The 22583-nt window shown below is 45.3% G+C and overlaps 1 protein-coding gene across 1 annotated transcript in view; it reads left to right on the forward strand.

The window, feature by feature from the left end:
- The window catches only part of PRKCB (protein kinase C beta), a 358135-nt gene extending 344032 nt beyond the window's left edge, over positions 1-14103 (forward strand). Inside the window, 1 exon segment of the mRNA XM_070461044.1 lies at positions 13458-14103. Within this exon segment, the coding sequence (XP_070317145.1) occupies positions 13458-13610 (153 nt within the window). The 3' untranslated portion in view covers positions 13611-14103.
- The last annotated feature ends 8480 nt before the right edge of the window (positions 14104-22583 follow it).

Genomic DNA, 22583 nt, shown 5'->3' on the forward strand with positions numbered 1-22583 from the left:
CAGCAGCTTAGGTTTAGGATGAATTTTAAAGAATGGATAAGAACAATATGATACTTTGTTGACATGGGGAAGCATTTAGAGTATATTTCATCTAGTTTTTAAAAGCAGCTTAAAGAATAAAGTGATGATTCTACATTTTTTTAGAGAGTGAAAAGCATTCATCAATCAATTCACCCAGCCATCCAGGACATAGACCAAAATGTTAACATAAGGAAGGTATTGGGGTGGTAGAATTATAAAGGACTTTGTTGTTTCTTTCTCTTGACACTTGTGAACAAGTTGTCTGTTTCTGCATAAATGGATCAGTTGTCAGATCTGAGCACAAATCTTAGTCAGTTACTTAAGCTCTAAATCTGTTCCTTGTTGTAGAGCAGACTTCATAGACCTGTTGGATTAAATGAGATCATGCTTGTAAGTCACTTACACAGTTTCTGGCTGAAAATAAGCACTTCATATATACTACCATTTATCCGATGAACAGCACTCAGTCCCAGCTCCGTATTGGGATCTGGAAATTCAGGTGTGGGCCAGTCAGATGTGGCTTCAGCTCTCGTGTGTGTGTGCAGGCTAAGTAGCTTCCATCATGTCCAACTCTTTGCAACACTATGGACTGTCGCCCACCAGCCTCCCCCGTCCATGGGATTCTCCAGGCAAGAGTTTTAGAGTGGGTTGCCATGTCATCATCTATATTCCCATCGAGATTGTAAACTCACACAGTAGCTCATACAATCTAGATGGGAGTATAGATAATGACAGATATGCAAAGAAATAAACATGTAGATGTGTATGTTCACACATTTTATTTCCTATGGAAGAAATGAACAGGTTATTCTGGGAGAGAATAACAGGAAGAGGAGAAAAGAGGGAGCTCCTTTACTTGGAGGTGATCTGGAATCGCTTTTCTGAGGAGGTAGCATTTAAATTGAGACTGAGGAAAACAAACATTGCATGTTTTTTAAATGAAAATTTGTTAAAAAATGAAACTTGCTATCCAGCACAAAAGACCTCTCTCTTGCAGGCTTCTTCCTAAATAGACACAGAGATCAAATATTCCCGATAGTAAGGGACCTTCATTATCAGAAAAGGAGGCTTTAATCTTTCCTTCTTTGCCAAAGGCCAGACTGTTTGGAATATTGTCTGACTCTGCTCGGTAGAAAAACCTTAGTCTACAGACAACTTTTAAAAATGATCAAATGTGTGTGTGGCTCTGTCCGTGGCTGGCTGCTGCTCACTGGGTGGGACCCTCCTGCGCTCTCCTGCTGCGGAGAACCATACAGCATAAAAAGGATCCCGAATTTCATTGAATTTGCACATTTTAAAAAAAGAGAGACTCCTTTGTCTTTTACTCAGACTATATGCTTGGGTATCTTTTCATCATTACCTAGGCTCAGTTCCTGAAGATACCCTGACGTCTTGATGGAAGCTGGCAGGAAGCTCCCCTGGGCTGCTGGCCTCACGTTGTCAAGCCTGGTTAAGCAGCGAGAAGCATGGGACAGACCCTTATCCTTTTCTCCAGTGTCTTCTTCTGTCACTGATCTCTTTTCACTTCTGTTTCTTCCCTGGGCTCTTTCCTTCCGTCCTCCAAAGAAGCAGTATCTTTCTTTTTGATCCCATTCAGCTTAGATGTCGCCTCCTCCAGAAAGTCTCCTTGGACTTTCTTCTTTCTCCCTGAGCTAGTCTTCTCAGGCCCCTCACCTCTGTACACAGTGGCAGCACGTGTCACACCGCACCACGCCATCTGTGTGTGCATCTGTCTCCTCTGCTGGACTAGAAGCTCCATGATGACAAGGACAGGGACGTCTTATATGCCATCTTATTTCTGGTACCCAGCACATCAGTAGATGGAAGATGCCCACTTAGATAAGCTAAATATTAGCCTTCGTCATCATTCCCTTAGCACCAAAATATACACTAGGGTAGCTATTAGGGAAATCTTAGGGTTTTTAACTAACATGAAGCTCATTAAACAGCACCAGGCAGATTTTAGCAGTTTGGTTAAATATTTCCATTCCCTTTATTCCTATTTTCCCCCTATTTCTCTACTGCAATAGCCCCCTCATTTAAAATAGGCTTTGTAGGGACTTCCCTGGCAGTCCAGTGGTTAAGACTTTGCCTTCCAACAGAGGGGGTGTGATTTGATCCCTGGTCTGGGAGTTAAGATCCCACATGCCTCTTGGCCAAAAAAATCAAAACATGAAGCAGAAGCAGTTTTGTAACAAATTCAATAAAGACTTTAAAAAAATGTTCCACATAAAAAAATATTTTAAAAGATACTTATTAATACTACTATTTGACTGTTATTGAAATTTTCAAAAACACAATAAGCATAAAAAATAGAAAAATCAAACAGTCTGTAACTCTCCTAATCTCTACAAGCACATATATAATACACATGCAGATAGTATATATACATTTATGTCTATAATTTATAACATGGGAACATATTGTACACAGTTATTAATTATATATAACTGTTGAGATTCTTCTACATCTTATTTTAATTTTAAAAAGTGTTTTGCATGGTAATACATAAAAATAGTTATATCAAGAGTTGATTTAAAAAAAATTTTTTTTTTCCCCTCTAACAACTCTTTGGTGAACACTCTGTCTCTGGAACCTTGGAATGTGGGATCTTAGTTCCCTGACCAGGGATGGCAGCGTGGAGCCTTAACCCCTTCATCACCAGGGGAGTCTCTCCCTGTATTTCGATGGGCTAAACCCAGGTGTGTAGAGGAGGGTTCCAGGAAAAGCTCCTGGAGGAAGTGACTGGAGACAGAGGACGTGTAGGCAATGGCAGGGAACATGGTGGGAGGCAAGGCTTCCTGGTGGAGGAGACAGCTTGTGCTCAGGCTTGGAGGTGAGCATGCATGAGCGTTCCAGGACCTAGGAGGATTTCAACACAGCTGGAGTGGGTTGGGGATGGGAGCTGAGCTAGGGGAACATGGGCATTAAAGGGGCTCTTGGTCAGATGACCAGGGCCAAGTCCTAAACAGCCTGTAAGCCATGCTGAGGCCATGGCTTTGGGCCATGGGGAGCCACCACAGACAAGAGCAGGAAAGTGACATATCCAGGTTGGCGTCTTTGAAAGATCCCTGTGGTTGCTGTGACTGAGCCAACTCCACATTTGACAGCTAGACTTGGAGCTGTTATTAACACAAGGAAACAAAAATTAGAAGGAAAGGAAGAAAAAGAGGGGAAAAAGGAGCTCACATGCAACAGTTCACAGATAAGATTTTCAAGTGGTCTTGGCTCTTAAATTTGGGGGACCAAGTGAACACGTCACGATCCTCACTTCCCTCTCCAATCGTGGAAGAGGTTCCGTGTGACTTTAAATAACCTAGTTGGCTTTGGCCCCATTCCTGTTCCAGGAGCCCCAGTGATGACAAGGGGGTTGGGTTTTCTTCTGAGTGAGGCTGAAGCGTCCCCAGCCAGAGAAGCAGGTGTGGTCCACGCTGCGTTTGTAATTAGATCCCAGCCGCGGAGCTGTCCATTCTCCAAGGACACAGCAGGAGCAGCGCTGATGGGCTCTGCCTCCCAGGGGCTGACGTCTCCATTTAGGGAGCGCTCCTGAAGCTAATGGGCAGTGACAGCTCCATTTGAGAAACACGGAAACACTTAGGGAGGCTGTGATCTGCCAGGCTCGTAAGCTGCTTATTAGCAGGGAAATCACGCTCCCGCTGTATTGTGCCCCCTTGGTTAACCCCTGTGCCTGCATCTCCTCTCTGCTATCTCACTTAAAGATTTCATTGTTCTCCAGGCAGTGGGGGCAGTGATGGGAGAGGAGGCTGCAGAACTGCCAGAAGCTGTTTCTCTGACTCCCATCACAGCCTCTGGGGAGGCCCCAGCAAAGCAACAGCCTTCTGGTGTGGATGGGAAAGGAATGTGTTTTTCTTTTTTTTTTAAGGAAAAATGGCCCCTGAAGACTCTCTGTGTCTCAGCTTCCTGTGCTGGCTGGTTGGGATCCCAACACCCAGCACAGGGCTGCCTTGTAACACGCCATCCCACTCCTCCAGTCCCTGCCGCTGACATCTCTTTGTTTTTTCCAGCTCCATCCCTTCTGCTGCCTCTTTTTCCACAACCCTGTCCACCATCTCTCTCCTCTGGATGATCACAACCATCTTCTACCCTGCCCGCTGCCTCGCCATCAGTCTAGTGCCCGCTCCTTTCCAGTCCCAGTGAGGGGACTCCTGTCTGACCTTTGACATCTCCACTGGAGTCTCCAACTTACCATGAATGAAACCAAGGCTCCGTTTCTTTAACCAAACATGCTTTACCCCAAGTGTCACCCACTCACCAAGTGGCTCGGACCACAAGACTTCTCATACCACACAGCCGATCCATCATCACCAAATCTTATCAACTCGCAATTCAGAGTAGACCCCTCCCCAGTCCAGTGCATCTTGCCATCTTCCCCACTGTCACCTTCCTCGAGGCCACCACCCTCTCTTGCCTGGACTGTTGCAGCATCCTCCTGATTGGTCTGACTGCTTCCACCTTTCCCCCTTGTTCACCCATCGGTCTGTTTGGGACACAGTCCCAGTGATGTTGCTTACGTAAGTCAGAGCCTGCCTCCTCAGTGCTCAGCATTCTCCAGCCGCTTCTCATCAAGCTGAGCTGAAATGCCTCTGTCTTCACAGGGCTGGCACCACCAGTGATCTGACTCCTAGTCCCCTCTTGAGCTCTCAGTCCCCTGCTTACCCCTTGGTCACTGCTCTGGCCACACTGGCTTCGTGGCTGTTCGGTGACCAGGCCCAACAAGCTCCTGTCCTGGGTCCATTGCCCCTGCAGCTCCTTCTACCCAGAATGCTCTTCCTGCCAGTATTGGCACAGCTCCTCCTGGCTGAAGGTTTGCAGAACGTCACCTCCAAGCTGACTTTTATCAAAAATGGCATCATCTTCACTCTTTACCCTGACCCTATTTTTCTTAATGTCATTTATCTCCATCTGGCATTATTAACTTTTTTGTTTTGTTTTTGTTGTTTGGGGGGAGTTTTGGCCATGCGGCACAGCTTGTAGGATGTCAGTTCCCTCAACCAGGAAGGGAATCGGGGTGTCGGTGGGGAAAGCACCAAGTCCTAACCACCCAACTGTCAGGGCATTCCTCATCTGGCCTTAAAATATACATTTACAGTTATGTTTTTATGTATTTATTGATTGCCTTTCTTCTCCAGTAAAATGTAACTCTGTGAGGCATGGATTTTCTATGATTTACTATTAACACATGGCCTGGCACATAGTAGGTACTCAAGAAGTGTTTCATGAATGAGAAAATGAATAAACAATGAAAGGATCTGGACAGTAATCCTGACCACACTGTGTTGACCTTAACGGCAATAGTTTTGTGTGGACAAAAGTTTTCCCCCCGCTGGCCAGCAGAAAAAAACCTGAGTCTTGATCATGTGGTTGGGGGTCCCTTATCGGTACTGAAGCCAGGCTGTCAAAACAGCTGAAACAATTTAGTTTGGAATAAACTAATGTGCTTCTCCAAGTCTGACATGAGTCTTTAAAAATGCAAGGCTGTTTCTTCAACGTTTAAAACTTCAGCATCATGGAAACACACCATCACAGAAAGTGGATGCTGTCTGGGGGGAATTGTAGTGGAAAACGAGAACCAACGATGCTCACAGCTCGGCTGTGTTGGTTGCTTACTCGGTGCCAGGCATGGTGCCAGTCACATACGGGATCTCATTTTATCCTCATCAAAACCTCATTTGAGAAAAATGAGAGTTGTCTCTAGTGTACAAAAGAGGAAACTGAGGCTTGAAGGGAGTTGGCCAGGGTGGCACACCTTGTGGGCAGTGATGTCAGGATTTGAGCCATGTCACCCTTACAACCCACTCTATGCAATCAGTCACCAGCCCAGCAACCATTCTTGCAACATGGCACAGGGAGCTTGGACTCTCATGACAGACAAACCTGGCTGATACAGTGGCTCTGCTATTCGTTAGCAGTGGGACCCTGAACAAATTACATCACCACCTTGGCTTCAGCCTCCTCATCCATACAATAGGGATGGCCTTTAATACCCACTTCATAGGGTCTTTGGGAGGATGAAATAAAAGGAATACAAAGAAAGAGCATTCCAGTGTGTCTGGAACATACCAAATGCATAATAAACATTAACTTTCATAATTATTAGTATCTTCCCAAGTGGCTCAGTGGTAAAGTATCCTCCTGCCAATGCAGGAGCTGCAGGAGACTCGGGTTCAATTCCTGGGTAAGGAAAATCCCCTGGAGAAGGAAATGGCAGCCCACTCCATTATTCTTGCCGGGATAATCCCATGGACAGAGGAACCTGGCGGGCTACAATCCATGGGGTTGCAAAGAGTCAGACAGGACTGAGCGACTGAGCATGCATACACATCACAATTGTCATCACTACCACTACGTTATCAGGCTGTGGTTGCCTCCTGTGTGGTTGTCCTGTAGACACTGAGATTTCATGCAAATGGGTTTGCTGGTGAAGAAGGAAGATCAGGCCTCGTGACTCAACTCTTCTCATTAGATGGGAACTGGGGTGTGCATGAGTATGTACTCACACATGAGTGAACACATGTACCACACACACACACACACACACACACACACACACACACATGTGTTATCACTCTGCCTCAGACCAGGACCTTCAACAGGATGCATGAGAAATGGTGATGATTTCTTCTTGAGAGCTTGGGGAGATCAAGCACTGGGTTGGCTTTCGTCCCTCACCCTTCATTCCCATCTAGAGGGAGAATGGCCACATTTCCTTCCTGGTACCTTGTAATTAAGGGTCAACGCCTTCTCCCTCCAACCAGGGCCTCGTGGTGGCCCCGCCATGCAGGCACTAAACCCAGGTCTTGATGTTTCTCTCCATTAACTGGAGTGTGTAAACTCTTGTATCTGTGGAATAGAAGAATGTCTCCAGAGATGACTGAGAGCCAAAGGACAGCACTTTAAGGGACCTGCTGCTTAATATTGGGAATCTCAAAGGTGAAGTATAAACGGGTCGTTACTTCGAATCTTCTACCACAACGATATCTCAGGGACCTTAATCCCATCTCCTTCAGGGATGAGCTTGGCCAACTCCTTGGGGTGGAGTTGGGAGAACGTGCCACATGCCACCAGCCCCACCATCCCACGCTGCCATCCAGCTCCTGACTGCCCAGAAGGACACCACGGGCAGCTCAGGAGCTATAGGAACTGAAGGTCGGGAGGCAAGGTCACCTGTCAATCCGTGGTCATGAGAATTTTGCATTTTTTGTTGCTCTCATTTCTGATCATCGAAACAATCTCTCCGAGGTAGTGAAAGGGAAGGGCTTGGAGAAGCCGCACCCAGTTTCGTTTGGTTCTGTTCTGTTTCCAGTTTCGTTTCATTTATTTTTTCCACCCACCACAAATTCTTCTCTTCCCCTCTCATAGTGTGGGCGAAATGCTGAAAACTTCGACCGATTTTTCACCCGCCATCCACCAGTTCTAACACCTCCTGACCAGGAAGTCATCAGGAATATTGACCAATCAGAATTCGAAGGATTTTCCTTTGTTAACTCTGAATTTTTAAAACCTGAAGTCAAGAGCTAAGTAGCTGTGTAGATTTCCGTCCTTCATTTCTGTCATTCAAGCTCAACGGCTATTGTGGTGACATTTTTTTTTTTTTCATTGCAAAGTTGCATCCATGTTTTATTTGCTGATGAAACTAGAGTGACCATGTTTCAGGACCCAAATGTCCTCAGGTAGTTTTGGAGCATCTCTGTGAGATGGGATTATGCAGATGGCATGTTGACAATGTGGCTGCATAATTAGCACATTATCAAAGTCCTTGTAGCATTTATTTTCCCCAGCATGTCAGCGATGTAGATCCAGCGGGGACAGAACACGCCTGCTTTCCCCCCCTTTTTCCTGCGCTGCCATTAATTCATCCCTTTTCCAACGCCAACCATCCAATCTAGATTTTTTCCTGCCAAACAAGTGGATAATCGATGCTAGCAGTATTCTCCCGCTTCCAGCCCTGGAGCTTGGCTTGTATCCAAGTAGACGGTTGCTTTGCCTTAGGGGGAATTTCCTCCATTCTTCCTGGTTTGGAGGCCCCAGGAGCTTTGGGAAAAAAACACGCTAAAAATAAAATTTTATTTTATTTTATTTTTTTAACTCAAAAGTTAAGAAGAATATCTAAGCCCTTTTAAAATTCCAAGAGTGTGCTTTTAGAAAGTTTCAATCTAAGGGCACCTCCAGGAGTCATAAGGCAACCAGCTTGGGTGCTACCTTAATGCTATGATTTCTGGTTCCCTGTGTCCCCCAATCACCTTCATCCCCAAACTACTTGAACAGGGCATTTGGACTCACTCCCTGAAAAGACATGGTCACTTTAGCAAAGTCCCAAAGGGCCATGGTTTTACATTGCATTTCAAACTTTATTTGCTTTGGGGTTTTATTTCTGTTGTTGTTCAAATGCAAAAAAAAAAAAAAAAAAGTTACTCACTTTTGTTACACATGCTTTGAAGTACGTGTCCAAATGTTATTAACCACAATGACCTGCTTTGATTTACCGAGAAGACGGCTCTAGAGCCTGGCAGACCCATGCCTGCTCGGATGGGATTTGTGTAGGTTTGTTGCTGGCTTCGGAAAGCTAATTAAGTGTTCTGAGAAAGACACCATGTCTTGAAAGCATAGACAGTTGTATTCTTCACTTTGATGTTTTGCAAGATGTTTGTGGAAATGTTTGTATCTGGATATGTTATGTGCCATTTTTCTTCTAGCATCGAGATACAATAAAATAAAAAAAAAAAGCAAGAAAGAAGAAGAAATACTATTTCAAGGAAAACGGCTGTCTATGAAAAACATGGACCCAAACTGCAGAATGGGGCCTCCTGAGGCTTCAGGACAGAAAAAATTGAAGCCAGAGCTTAATCTTGGCCCCAGTGTTCAGCCAGTCAGAGAGACTGAAACTGTGGGTCATTTAGAGACTCCTGGGGGCCTTTGATGGGGTGGGATGAGCTGGCTGGGGGGGTCTCCAATGAGATCAGAGCTCAAGGCCCACATTCCCACCAGACAAGTTTAGGGGCCAGCTAGGGACAGGGCTGGGGCTGTTGAGTTTGTTATCAAAATCACTACGCCTCTCAGCTCAGACTCATCCTTTCTGGCAAATAGCTTCACGAGCCCCCAGAAGCCCAGGGAAACTCCGTGATTGGGGAAATCCCATGAGGACAGCAGGCGGTCCCCCATCCCAGCCTCCTATTCCCCGCTGTTCTCAGACAGCCCTGAAGGCAACTCTGGTCACAAGTCAAGTGATTTCTGCAAGCACCAGGGCTCCTAAGAGACCATCAAGGGAACTTAAAACACTTGACAAATGTCCTTGAAGGGAGACTTCTCATCTTTAAGAAAATTGTGATTTGATTTCCACTTGAGCAAAGCCCCCTGCTGTTCACTCCTTTCTGCCTGCTCTTGTCTCCTTGCTGGGGGCTTGGGGACCATCCCTGTGGCCGCTGTGTGGGTCACAATCTAGACATCAGGGGAAGCAGACACGAAGCCCTAGCTCTCAGGCTTAGGAGGCAAGAGAAGGAGGAAAGCTGGGGAAGAGCCTCCTCATTGTATTTTTGGGAAACTGGCATCAGGAGGGAGGAAGTGACTTGCCCAAAGTCAGCCAGTTGGAATGCAAACCCAGTTTCCTGATTCTCCCTGTGGGTCTCCCTCCTCTGTGACTGCCGTCTCTGAGCCATGCCCACCAACAGACAGGTTATTTGAGGTCTTTCATCTGGCTGTTGGGTCACCAAGCCTTTACTTGGATATATTCTCAGGAAGATTAAAACCAAGGAGAAACATTGGGCCATCAACAAGTCATTAGAGACAACTTTAGAGAACAATGTAGGATGGATGAATAGATATAAATAGGTAGATAGATAGAGATAAATAGATATAAATAGAAAGAATATACTGTGTGTGTATATATATATGTATTATATTTACTGCACTCTACATTTTCCAAATTGCTGCCATTATTTTTCAGAAGTTTAATAGTTTGCAGAAGTAGATACTCAAGCCAAAGCCTCTGTTCCCCTAATACACCGAGCTGAGAGTTGTTCAGGGAAGCCTTCTGTGAAATGGAGGGATCATTAGAATTCTTGCAGTTGCCTATTCCATCAACATTTCAAGTGCAGAGGAGACTGGGAAGCAGAGCTTTCAACAGATGTAATCTCAGCGGAATACTTTGCAAACACATCCAAGAAAGATTTTTAAATTAATTTTTGTGATTGTGCATGTATTCCACCCTCCTTTCATTTACCCGGGCAGCATTTAGTGAGCACTGACTGTGTGCTGGGCTCTATCCTGGGCGCCAGGAGCATGGTGGGGAGCATGAAGATGCAACCCAGGCAGGCAGTCATTAAACAAGTCATTAAAAGCACGTTGTGATCTAGAGATAACTTGTCTCTAGGTTAATCAGGGAAGACTTCTTTTAAGAAAGGAAGAGTCATCAGAAGACTTTGGGGTTCTTTCTCTCTGGAGACCAGATTGGAGGCTAAAGGAGACACAGAAGCACCTTCTCGACCCAGATTTCTGGTCCAGTTGTATAGTGCTAAGGTGGGGAAAGAGAGACAAGAGCTGGGGTGACTTTCCTTCTAGAAGGCCAAAGGCACAGTCTCCAAACTTGTTCTGATCACAGAATCACATCAAGATGTGAGCGGACAGATGCCTGTATGATGAGAGGGAACTAGTTTCAGAACTAAATTCTAAGTCCTTCATCCAGATTCCTGCAGGCATTGCCCTTTCGGGCGCTCAAGGAGACAGTGCCCCTGGCTTGACACCACCTAGTTCTTCTAGATGAGACAGGCTGATGCTTTCCAGAAGAACTTAAATTAGAGGGTCGTTTTGTAAAAAGAAACTAAATAAGAAAATCCAAAGAAGCCTGAACATAGTCTAGGGTAGCCATGGCTAGTTGTCTACCAGGATCTTAGAATCCCTCTTTTCCTTTGTTGTACTCCTTGCTGACCTTCTCTTCTAAGAAAGCACAGGGCCATGGTCACAGTGACCATCTTGGGGAATTACTAGGAAGCCAGTGGAATTAGTGGGGCTTCCCTACTGGCTCAGATGGTAAAGAATCCACCTGCAATGCAGGAGACCCGGGTTCAGTAACCTTCCTGGGCTGAGTGCAATATTTTCATGTGACTTCAGATACTATCAGCCCGGAAAGGAATTTTCCCAACAGAGACGCCCATTCGTTCCCAACTTCTAGGGTGAAGTTCAGGGGTCTTTTCTATTGAGGATCTGCCCACAAGGGCAAGTCTTGTTTGGACCATGTGGCTGATTGAGGCATCACCAGTACAACAAATGGGGATGATGCAAAGGGAACCTTCGGCTGGATGCCCACAGGCAGGGAAAGCCAGGGGACCTGAAAGGAGGCAGCTGCCTGCCTTCTAGCCTCAGGTATTCCCAGGGCCCACAGCCATCCCTGAAGCTCTCAGATCTTGAAGGAGCCTCACACAGTTCTATCCATATTGGGGCTCACAGTAGACAAGGGCCCATGTGAGCGACCCACAGGATCAGTGGGAACAAATTCCATTATTTTGCTCTAGAGTGAGATCTCTAGCTTGGGGGCAACTGTAAGTTGTCAAAAGCCAAGAGGCTCATCTTTCATAAAGTCTTCATTCATCAGTTCACTCATTCAGCAGATAATCATGGAAGGCCTGCCATGTACCAAGTCTTGGCACTGGAAATATACAGACAAGGACTTTATCCTCCTGCAAAGAGGCAATGAATAGTCATGACAATTTCTGACAGTAGCAAGTGCAATGAAGACAATTAGAAAGATGCTTAAGTATGACTAGTGGGGTTCAGAGAGGGAGGCACAGACAGTATTAAAGGAAAAGCTGGCATTCAAGCCTTTCTCTGAACACAGGAAAGAATGTACTCAGTGCCTGGGACAGCAAAGGACAGGCTGGCAGCTGGCAGGACGAGAAAAAAGCAGAGTGGGTGGGGCATGGCAGGAGATGCCCACCACCCAAAAGTCAGCTCCACCACCATCTTCAGCTCACTCCCCTCTGACCACACCTACTGAATTGAATTCCTCATATTCCCCTCACTCCACACCCCCACACATACACTGCAAGAGTAAGTGGGGAACTTCATGGGGACATTTTACCTGTTTCAGGGGAGCAGTCAAAAAGAAGGCATTCTTGTGAGTGGTATTTTGCAAAGGGCAATGAGGCCAGCAATGAGAAGTCCTCGTCAGTCAGTGCCCTTTAGGGGTTAAACCTAAAGCAGGGATAATGATCAGCCAAACTCGAGCAAATCAGTCAGTTCTCTCCCTTCTTGACAATCTGACACCACTCTGGCTTCAGCCAGTACCAGTGAAACCCATGCGTCATCCTTGGTTGTCCTTGCAATACACCAGACATCCAACTGTCCCCTAGTCAGAGAGGCTAAGATGAAGCATAATTGGGAATCGTGTGGTCAGGTATAAGTCACTTCCCCTTTGTGCAATCTTGGGCAAGTCACTTTACCTTCCTGTGCCTCAGTTTTCTCATATGTTAGAGCACCGAGGGCGAGGAGCTCTGCCTGCCCCCAGGTGGGTGGTGAGGACGGGAAGATCATAGGCTGATAAGGACCCTGAAGAGGTGAGAGCATCATACAGATGTGAGATTTTTTCATGAGCCCACACTCTGACATTCCCTGGTGAAACTTAGCCCAAACTACAGTTAGTAAACTGGGATTGATGTCCCCTCCGCGCCCCCAACCCCCCAAAATGAAACTCCAGACTAACTAGGAGAATAGAGTATTTTAAGGCTGCCTTTCCAGACTGAGTTTGTTAACCAGATGCATCATCAGAAGATCTCTGATGATCATCAGAAGAACCTCTGCCTGATGAAGGCTCAAATTCTAGTCTGTGGGTGGATTTCTGAGCATCCCTTCAAAGCCTTGATTGCACCAGGGAATGTGAGATGGATAGTGATTCCCCACCCCGCCCCCCCCCCCACTTCGTTGAGCAGTGATCTATTGTCCCCATTCTTGCCACTCTGCCTTCTGGGGATCTGAGTGGTTGTGAACTCTTCTCCTTTTTAAAGAAAGAAGCCTGCTAGCCACAGGGGGCGCTCTTGAATGATTTTCTCCTGGACACTCTACCGCATGGCTATTTCTGTGACATTATACCTTGTAAGAGGTAGTTTTCCAACTTATCTCAAAGCCGAAGACACACACACACACACACACACACACACACACACCATATTTTCTGGCAATCCTTAAAGAAAGTCAATGTCTCATTTCCTTTCTTAGAAAATGTCCACCAAGTTTTCTCTCCAGAAGCCAGCCTTCGATGTGCAATGAAAGCCAGGGAATAGTATTGCAGTGCAGCTGCAAAACCGGTCAGCACAGGGCTCCTCCCGACTCTGCCCAGGAGACGTCATCAGCTTCCCGATAACTGGCATGTCTCGGTCACATTTCCTCCTCCTCATGCCATGTTAATGTGTTTGCTTTCCATTTGGCAGAGAGACAAGCGAGACACCTCCAATTTCGACAAAGAGTTCACCAGACAGCCTGTGGAACTCACGCCTACTGATAAACTCTTCATCATGAACTTGGACCAAAATGAATTTGCTGGCTTCTCCTATACTAACCCAGAGTTTGTCATTAATGTGTAGGTGAATGCAAACTCCATTGTAAGCCTGGAGTGTAAGACTTCAGGCCAAGTGTATGTATCAATCTAGTCTTCCAGGATTCATGGTGCATATGCTGGCATTCCACACATGGAGAGCTTGTCCTAGAGGGCTTTTCTTTGTATGTGTAGCTTGCTAGTTTGTTTTCTACATCTGAAAATGTTTAGTTTAGAATAAGCGCTTTACCAATATTAGAGGTACAATTTTCCAAACTTCCAGAAACTCATCAAACAGACGATGTCAAAACTACTGTGTCTGATACCAAAATGCTTCAGTATTTGTAATTTTTAAAGTCAGAAGCTAATGTTCCTGGTAAAAGTTTTTACAGTTATTCTATAATATCCCCATTGAATGCTAAGCATGACTGGTATTTTTAAAAATTGTGAGTAAGCTTTGCAGTTACTGTGAACTGTTGTCTCTTGGAGGAAATTTTTTGTTTAAGAATTGATATGATTAAACTGAGTTAATATATGCCAAATCTTGTTTACATGTCTGCTTTTAAATAGGGTCTGGTGCAGGGGTTACAAACTGGGAAGTCATAGCCAGATCCCATAGATGAGCTTTGTTTCACTTGCACGGAATTTCATTTAATTGAAATTGTTGTCAACATTAAAAAATGGAATTTTTATGTAGATTTCTGGGCTTTCAGATTCAGTTGAAAAAAAAACCAGAAGACTGACAGCACTGGACCTACATTTCCATGTGGAAATAATTCAACAGAACTGAGAAATGGCTGTCTCTTTAAAAGCGGTGCATCCTCTCATTTTACCACAGTCTCCACCACCCCCTATTGTCCTACACTCTCATCCACTTCCCCGGATGCTGTGGCCCTTTGAGGTAAAGATCTCTGCTGTTTGCCAGTCACAGGTTTCATGACCTTAATACGTTCCTGTGCCCATAATTAGGTTTTTTGCTCAGTCATCCAGTTGAGTGGTTGCTTTGTAGTCAGTCCTCAAACACAAAGTACATGACACAGTTTCATGACAGAAGTCAACAGAGAGGTTGGCATCAGGACAGAAGAGTTCTGTGGTCTGTGAGGATGTCACCTGCATTTGTAAAACTGCTTACCTTCTAATATTTTCTCCTAGTTCCATATCTGCAACAGACAAACAAACAGGGGTTTGCCCTTTTCTCAACAGCGACACTTACCCAAGGAAGCCAGAAGAGGAGGGAAAAAAATAAGGGAGATTGCTTCTAAAAGGTGTTGACATGATAAGGAGACCCATTCTCTGAGATCAGAGAATGTTACTGAATCACTGGGTATGAGCCTGACACCTTCTTCTCTGAATGAAATCAGGCTTCTGTTTTCTTTTTGAAAGCTGTAGTAATCCAATCGATAACACCTGCCTTTGAAGCTGCTAATGTCATGGGGTTGCAGAAAGGAGCAGATCTGCTGCTGTGAGTTCATTATGACTCAACAGACTTTATTCTTCTTCTCCCTCCTTGGAAGACCCCCCAGGAAGTGGGCATTCAGCAGATACAGTGAAACCACTGATCCTAGTGTACTCTGCAGAATCTCAGGAGCTCTGCCAATTACATTGGGTAAAGCCAACTTAAAGAAGAAACTGTGTGTTCAGTGCATCACATTCAGAAAACAAAAATATGTGAATTTCTATAGATGTGTGATGGCATGTTCCATTTAAGATGGTATTACAGAAGTTGGTGTTGCTACTTCTGATTCCTCCCTATTTCTTGCCAGCCCTGCATATTTCCTCCCTCCGCTGGATATAAACCAGCCTTTCATTTCATAAATAATTGACCACAAGCTCTGAACCAGGCATAGTTCTAGGTGCTGGGGATATAGAGACCAACAAGACAGTTTAAGACTTTCTACACACAGGCACAAGAAGACTGCAGAAGTTCCAGCCTTTCATCTTCCTGGGATCACATCCAGTGAAATAAGAGTGGGAGCTCCTATAAGAGCCTTGCAGTTTCCTCTGAGTGGCTCTGCCTGGTCCCATGTACATCCTTGAACCAAGCCCTGTATCTGGGGTGGAGAGAGGTCATGGGTAGGGTATTTTGATTGGTCAAGCCTAAATAGTATTAGTTATCTACTGCTGTGTAATAAATTACCCCAAAACTTTGAAACAGAAAACATTCATTACACAAAATTCTTGTCTGTGGGCAAGAATCTGGTTGGTGTGGTCTCTTACAAGGTTGCAGTTTAGCTGTTGGCCAGGATTGCATTATGAATGAAGGCTCCACTGGGGGACATGGGATTCACTTCAAGCTTAATCTCACAATGCTGACACCCTCTGTTTCTAGCCAGATAAGCAGCTGGCTAGGAACTGTGTCTTTGGCCTCCCCAGGGAAAATGAATCAAGTGAGAGTCTAATCTGGAAGCCATCAAGTCTCAGTGGCAACCAAGTCTCAGAAGGGACATCTCATCATATTACTGTTTTATGTTCTTTAGAAGCAAGTCAATAGACCCAGCCCATACTCTGGGGAGGGTCTTATACAAGGTGAGGGTTCCAAGAAGTGAGGGCCTCTAGTTGTCGTCTTGGAGACTGCTGCCACATGCACCATGAACTCCAACCCCCGGCGCGATGGGTAGAGTGCCACCCAAACCACATTAACCGAGGCTGGGTGAGGGACCACTCTCTGGATAAAAATTTTGGAAGCTGTTCTTGGAACAAGGGGAATGTGTTCTGAGGAGACGAACTGCAATGATGGATTCTCTGACGATTTGGAAATTTGGGGTAGCCCCCAAAGATTCCTTAAGGTTGGTGATTGATGTATGGGAGACTGGTCAACACTGAGAAGAAATTAAAGGAATGACTCATTGCATTTGGTCCATAGAGGTCCCCATTGCTAAGTTGACCACCAAAGACAAGAGCATGAATTTGACCTTCAGATGAATTATAGTCTTGGCCTTCCAGGGACTCAAAATCCACCAAGAAGATGAGTTGGTGGAAACATACACATGATACAAGATCAATTATCTGGGTGACAAACCACTTCAACACTTAGTGTCTTAAAAAACAACAACAACCATTTGTTTAACTCACAGTGATGGTTTTTCTGGTGGACTTGCCTGTGATGTTCAGTCAGCTAGAAGGACAGCTGGTGACTTGATGGTCTAGGATGACCCCATTCACATATACAGCATTTGACAGACTGGCCGTCTAGAGATGGCTCAGCTGGGATGGTTTGGCTTTGCTCCACGTGCTCTATTTACCCTCCAGCAGGGTAGGACATGGGGCTTCCCAGATGGCTCAGTGGGTAAAGAATCTGCCTGCAGTGTAGGAGACATGGGTTCGATCCCTGGGTCGGGAAGATCCCCTGGAGGACGGCGTGGCAACCCACTCCAGTATTCTTGCTGGAGAATCCCATGGACAGAGGAGCCTGGCGGGCTACAGTCAATGGGCTTGCAGAGAGTCGGACATGACTGAAGTGACTTAGCACACACACAGGGTAGAACATAGCCTTCCTCATAGGGTGGTTCTGAGGATCATTGAAGAGCAGCAGTGGGAAGCAAACCCCAGGGCACAAGCGCTTTATACAGCTCATTTATGTCACGGTTGCTGCTTCTCCATAAGGGAAATTCAAGGGATGGAGAACTGGACTCTACTTTTGGATGGGAGGCACTATAAAAACACATTGCAAAGGCAAATAGAATGATGGGGAAATGTGCGGCCAGCTTTATATCTACCGCAGAGTCCATCAGTGGCACCATTCGTGAACTTAGGGGGCTTCCAAGGGTTAAGATAGATGGGATCAAAAAATTTCCGGGAACATCTTGGGCTGCACCATGGTCAGGCCACTTAGATCACCAGAAATCTGTCTCTTCAATCTCAACATACAGACACAGTGCCAAGGTTCAGGCTGGTTAATTGGATAATGAGTCAGCCTGAGAGCTGCTGCTATAGGTTCTTCGTACCCATGAGGACAAAGTTCTGAAGCATTCATGTGTTACTCCTGCCTTGGTTCTTTTTCTCAAGTCACATATGCGCTGAGATGCTGGAGAATTCAGGGAGGAATGAAAAACAAGTGATAACCAAATCTGGGACACCCAATCCACTACCACCTATCAATCTCTAGCTCTAAAAATCTGAAAGCCAAATAGCTCAGGTCTTGTATCTTTGCTGGTTTTGATGTGAAACTGCTTTGACACACATGGAATTCTGCTGTTCATCACTTCCTAGACAAGCGATGCTGCTGCTAAGTCGCTGCAGTTGTGTCTGACTCCGTGTGGCTGTATGGACTGCAGCCCACCAGACTCCTGTCTGTGAGATTCTCCAGGCAAGAATGCTGGAGTGGGTTCCATGCTCCCCTCCATGGGATCTTCCCATCCCAGGGATCAAACCCATGTCTCATGTCTCTTACATCGGCAGGTGGGTTCTTTACCACTAGTGCCACCTGGGAAGCCCAGACAAGCAATGGTGGTTCCAAAAGTGAATCCTGACTTCCCAAAACAATAATGGTTTGCAGTCTAGACATTTCACCCAATGACTGAACCACACTCAATCCATTATGGGTTTTGTCCCATAAAATGCTAGTCTTCCTAGCATATGGTCTGCCAATATCAGGCCAGATGTCAGGGTGAGATTACAATGGTATTTGGACAAAAGATGCAAGAACATTCAATTCTGTTTTCAGCCAGTCCAAGAGAGAAATAAATGAATAGAAGAAAATGCCTAGTAGATGAAAAGTTGATCACTATTGGAAGATTTGACTTCATATTCCCAATGTGGGATCCTAACCCTAAGGTGACTTGGATTGTGTGGAGAATTCCTATCAGGTGGGTTGTGTTTTGTATCTATTGCTATTAACAAGTTACCCCAAACTTAACACTTAAGACATATTTGTGTGTGTGTGTGCTCAGTTGTGTCTGACTCTTTGTGACCCTTTGGACTGTAGACCGGCAGGCTTCTCTGTCCATAGGATTTTTCAGGCAAGAATACTGGAGTGGGTTGCCATTTTCTCCTCCAGGGGAACTTCTCGACCCAAGGATCAAACCCACATCTCCTGAGTATCTTGCATTGCAGGCAAATTCTTTACCCATTGAGCTATCGGGGAAGCCCATCTTTACTAGGTCACAATTTCTGTGGGTTGGGAGTTCAGACACAGTTTAGTGGGGTTCTCTGCTTCAGAATGCCTTATAAGCTTCTGTCAAGGTATTGACGGGTTATGATCTTCTGTGAAGATTCAACTAGGGAAACATCCCCTTCTGAGCTTGCTTACATGGTTTTTGGCAAGATTCAGCTACTTGCAAGCCGTCAGATTGATAACCTCAGTTCCTCACTTGCTCTTGGCTGGAGGCTGCCCTCAGTTCTTTGCCAAATGGGTCTTCCCAAAATGTTGGCTTGCTTCATCAAGGTGCACAAGCTAAGAAAGCAATATAGAAAGAATATCAGTAACAGGGAAGTTCCATTCTTTTGTAAATTAATCACACAAGTGATAGTACATAATTTGCTGTATTCTTCATTACAAACAAGTCGTTAGATCCAGTCTACTCTTAAGGAGAACATAAGGACATACATGAGTGAGGCGGAGACCACTGGAAGTCATATCATATACTACCACATGAGTATAAAGAGAATCCTCTAATACAGCAGTTCCCAACCTTTTTGGTACCATGGACTGGTTTAATGGAAGACAATTTTTTCACTGGCCTGGGGGTAGGGGATGGCTCTGAGATATTTCAAGCACATTACATTATTGTACACTTTATTTCTGTTATTACTGCATCAGTTCCACATCAGGCAGAAGGCTGAGGACCCTTGCTGTAAGAGATGTAATATGGGATGGGGACTCATTGGAAAAGACCCTGATGCTGGGAAAGATTGAAGGCAAAAGGAGAAGGAGGCAGCTGAGGATGAGATGGTTAGATAGCATCATAGACTCAATGGACAGGAATTTGAGCAAACTCCAGGAGATAATGGAGGACAGAGGAGCCTGGCATGCTGCAATCCATGGAGTTGCAAAGAGTCAAACACGACTTAGCGACTGAACAAAAACAATTAAAGACAGAGTTGGGAAGGTCTTAGTACTGTGTCCAATGGATGTGCTCGATCTTGATCAACCAGACCAACCCCCTCCTTAGAGGTGCAGTGAAGGTGAGAAGCACTATGACTGTCCTCTCCCTGATCAGGAGTTTCTGAGCCGGTGTGGGTGGCCAGGCTGTCACCATTCATCTGAATGAATATTACTTTTTTTCTTGCATCAAAAGTTTTGCGTCCTTCATAAATAAAACATAAATCAGCACTTGTTTAATCCCACAAAGTGGAAGCACCCTTAGTCTCAACATAGAGCCTCGGTTCAGTTCAGTAACTCAGTCGTGTTCAACTCTTTGCGACGCCATGGACTGCAGCACGCCAGGCTTCCCTGTCCATCACCAACTTCCAGAACCTAATCAAAATCATGTCCGTCACGTCAGTGATGCCGTCCAACCATCTCATCCTCCGTCATCCTCTTCTCTTCCTGCCTTCAATCTTCCTCAGCATCAGGGTCTTTTCCAATGAGTCAGTTTTTCACAGAAGTTGGCCAAAGTGTTGGAGTTTCAGCTTCAGTATCAGTCCTTCCAATGAATGTTCAGGACTGATTTCCTTTAGGATGGACTGGTTGGATCTTTTGCAATCCAAGGGACTCTCAAGTGTGAAACAGATTGCCAGTCCAGGTTAGATGCATGAGACAAGTGCTCGGGGCTGGTACACTGGGATGACCCAGAGGGATTGGATGGGGAGGGAGGTGGGAGGGGGGTTCAGGATGGGGAACACATGTAAATCCATGGCTGATTCAGGTCAATATATGGCAAAACCCGCTACAATATTGTAAAGTAATTAGCCTCCAACTAATAAAAATAAATGGAGAAAAAAAAGAATCTTCTCCAATACCACAGTTCAAAAGCATCAATTTTTAGCACTCAGCTTTCCTTATAGTCTAACTTTCACAGTCATACATGACTACTGGAAAAACCATAACCTTGACTAGATGGAACTTTGTTGGCAAAGTAATGTCTCTGCTTTTAAATATGCTGTCTAGGTTGGTCATAGCTTTTCTTCCAAGGAGCAAGCGTCTTTTAATTTCATGGCTGAAGTCACCATCTGCAGTGATTTTGGAGCCCCCCCAAAAAAAGTCTCTCACTGTTTCCATTGCTTCCCCATCTATTTGCCATGAAGTGATGGGACCAGATGCCATGATCCTAGTTTTCTTAATGCTGCGTTAACCCAACCTTTTCACTCTCCTCTTTCACTTTCATCAAGAGGCTCTTTAGTTCTTCTCCACTTTTTGCGTAAGGACGGTGTCATCTGCATCTCTGAGGTTATTGATGTTACTCCCGGCAATCTTGATTGCAACTTGTGCTTCATCCAGCCCGGCATTTCACATGATGCACTCTGTATATAAGTTAAATAAGCAGGGTAACAATATATAGCCTTGACGTACTCCTTTAGTTTCCTTGAATCCCCCTACACACAAGCAACATTGGATTCACATCTCTGCCCTAATCGGGCATCAGAAAGCTGAAAGGCACCATGGAACTTTAGTTTTAGGAGCTCATGGGGATATTTGACCCCAAGATCATCTTCAGGAAATTCTACTAGCTGTAAGTGAACAAAGCCCAGGGGAAGGCTTAGAGGGAAAGAAGGTGAAATATTTCAAAATGTGATGTGAAGGGGGAGGAAACTCTGAATGGAGAGAGGAGCCAGCAGAAGAAGCTCCCAGATCTCATCCTCCTCATCTCTTTGTCAAACCTGGGCTTGAGGGTGAGCTTCTCATTATTATGCTTCAAAGACTGAAACTATGTCAGGCAGCCCATGACTACAGAGAGAAATCATTAGACCTGAATGTGAATGAATAGATTTCTTTCATTCATTCATCACATTTCTCTTTAGGACTCATGTCTATTCCAGATAGGGAACAGAACCTAGGTCATCTTCTCATGCAGTCGATACTCTGAGAGGGATATGTATTAAATACAGTGAATAACGGTGCTGATAGCCATACCTTCTAGGAAGAAAACAAAGCGGGGTGGTGGGAAGAGACTGGCAGGGTTGGGGATGACTGAGTCATCAGCTTCTTAGCCCGAACGCTCAGGGAAGCCCTCCTTGGTAGTCTGAGGTCAGTGAAAAGGATCCAGCAAAGCGTTCCAGACAGAAGGGACAGCAAGTGCCAGAGCATGAGACCTGGGCTTCCAAAGACCAGAAAGCAGCCCATGTCACCAGAGAAAGGCCAGACTTGGCAAAGTGGGAGAGATGAGACCAGAGAGCAAGGCAGGGGCCAGATCTTGTAGGTATTAGTATATGGTGATGAGAAGTTTAACTTTGTTCTAAGTTCAGGGAGAATCCCTTGGACATTGTATTAGTTTCCTATTACTGCTCTAACAAAGTGTCACAAATTGTGTGGCTTAAAACAACACCAATGTATGCTCTTGTAGTTTTGGAGGTCACAGGTCCAAAATCAGTCTCCCTGGACTAAAGCCAAGTTGTCCACAGAGCTGACAGCTTCTTCTAGGGAAGCATCTATTTCCTTGCCTTTTCCAGCTTCTCGAGTCCACCTGCGTCCTGTGGCCCGTGGCCTCTGTCACATCTTCAAAGCACATCACTCCAGCCTCTGCTTCTGTTGGCATATCTTTTTTACCTGTAACTTTTCTGTCTCCTTGTGATTATATTGGACCCACCCAGATAATTCAGGATAACCTCCCCATCTCGTGATCCTTAACACATCCATAAAGTCTCTTTTACCATGTAAGATGATATATTAATAGGTTGGGATTTCCCTTATGGTCCAGTGGTTAAGAATCCACCTCGCAATGCAGGGGGACATAGGTTCAACCCCTGATCAGGGAACAAAGAGCCCATGTCTCGGGGCAACTAAGCTGGTGTAACATAACTACTGAGTCCATGCATCAGAGCGAAGACCCAGCTGAGCCTATATATATACATATATAACCCCGCACACACTCACACACACACACATGTTGTTCAGTCACTTAAGTTGTGTCCAACTCTTTGCGAC

The sequence above is a fragment of the Odocoileus virginianus genome, chromosome 33 (assembly GCF_023699985.2).
Source record: "Odocoileus virginianus isolate 20LAN1187 ecotype Illinois chromosome 33, Ovbor_1.2, whole genome shotgun sequence".
Lineage (NCBI taxonomy): Eukaryota > Metazoa > Chordata > Mammalia > Artiodactyla > Cervidae > Odocoileus > Odocoileus virginianus.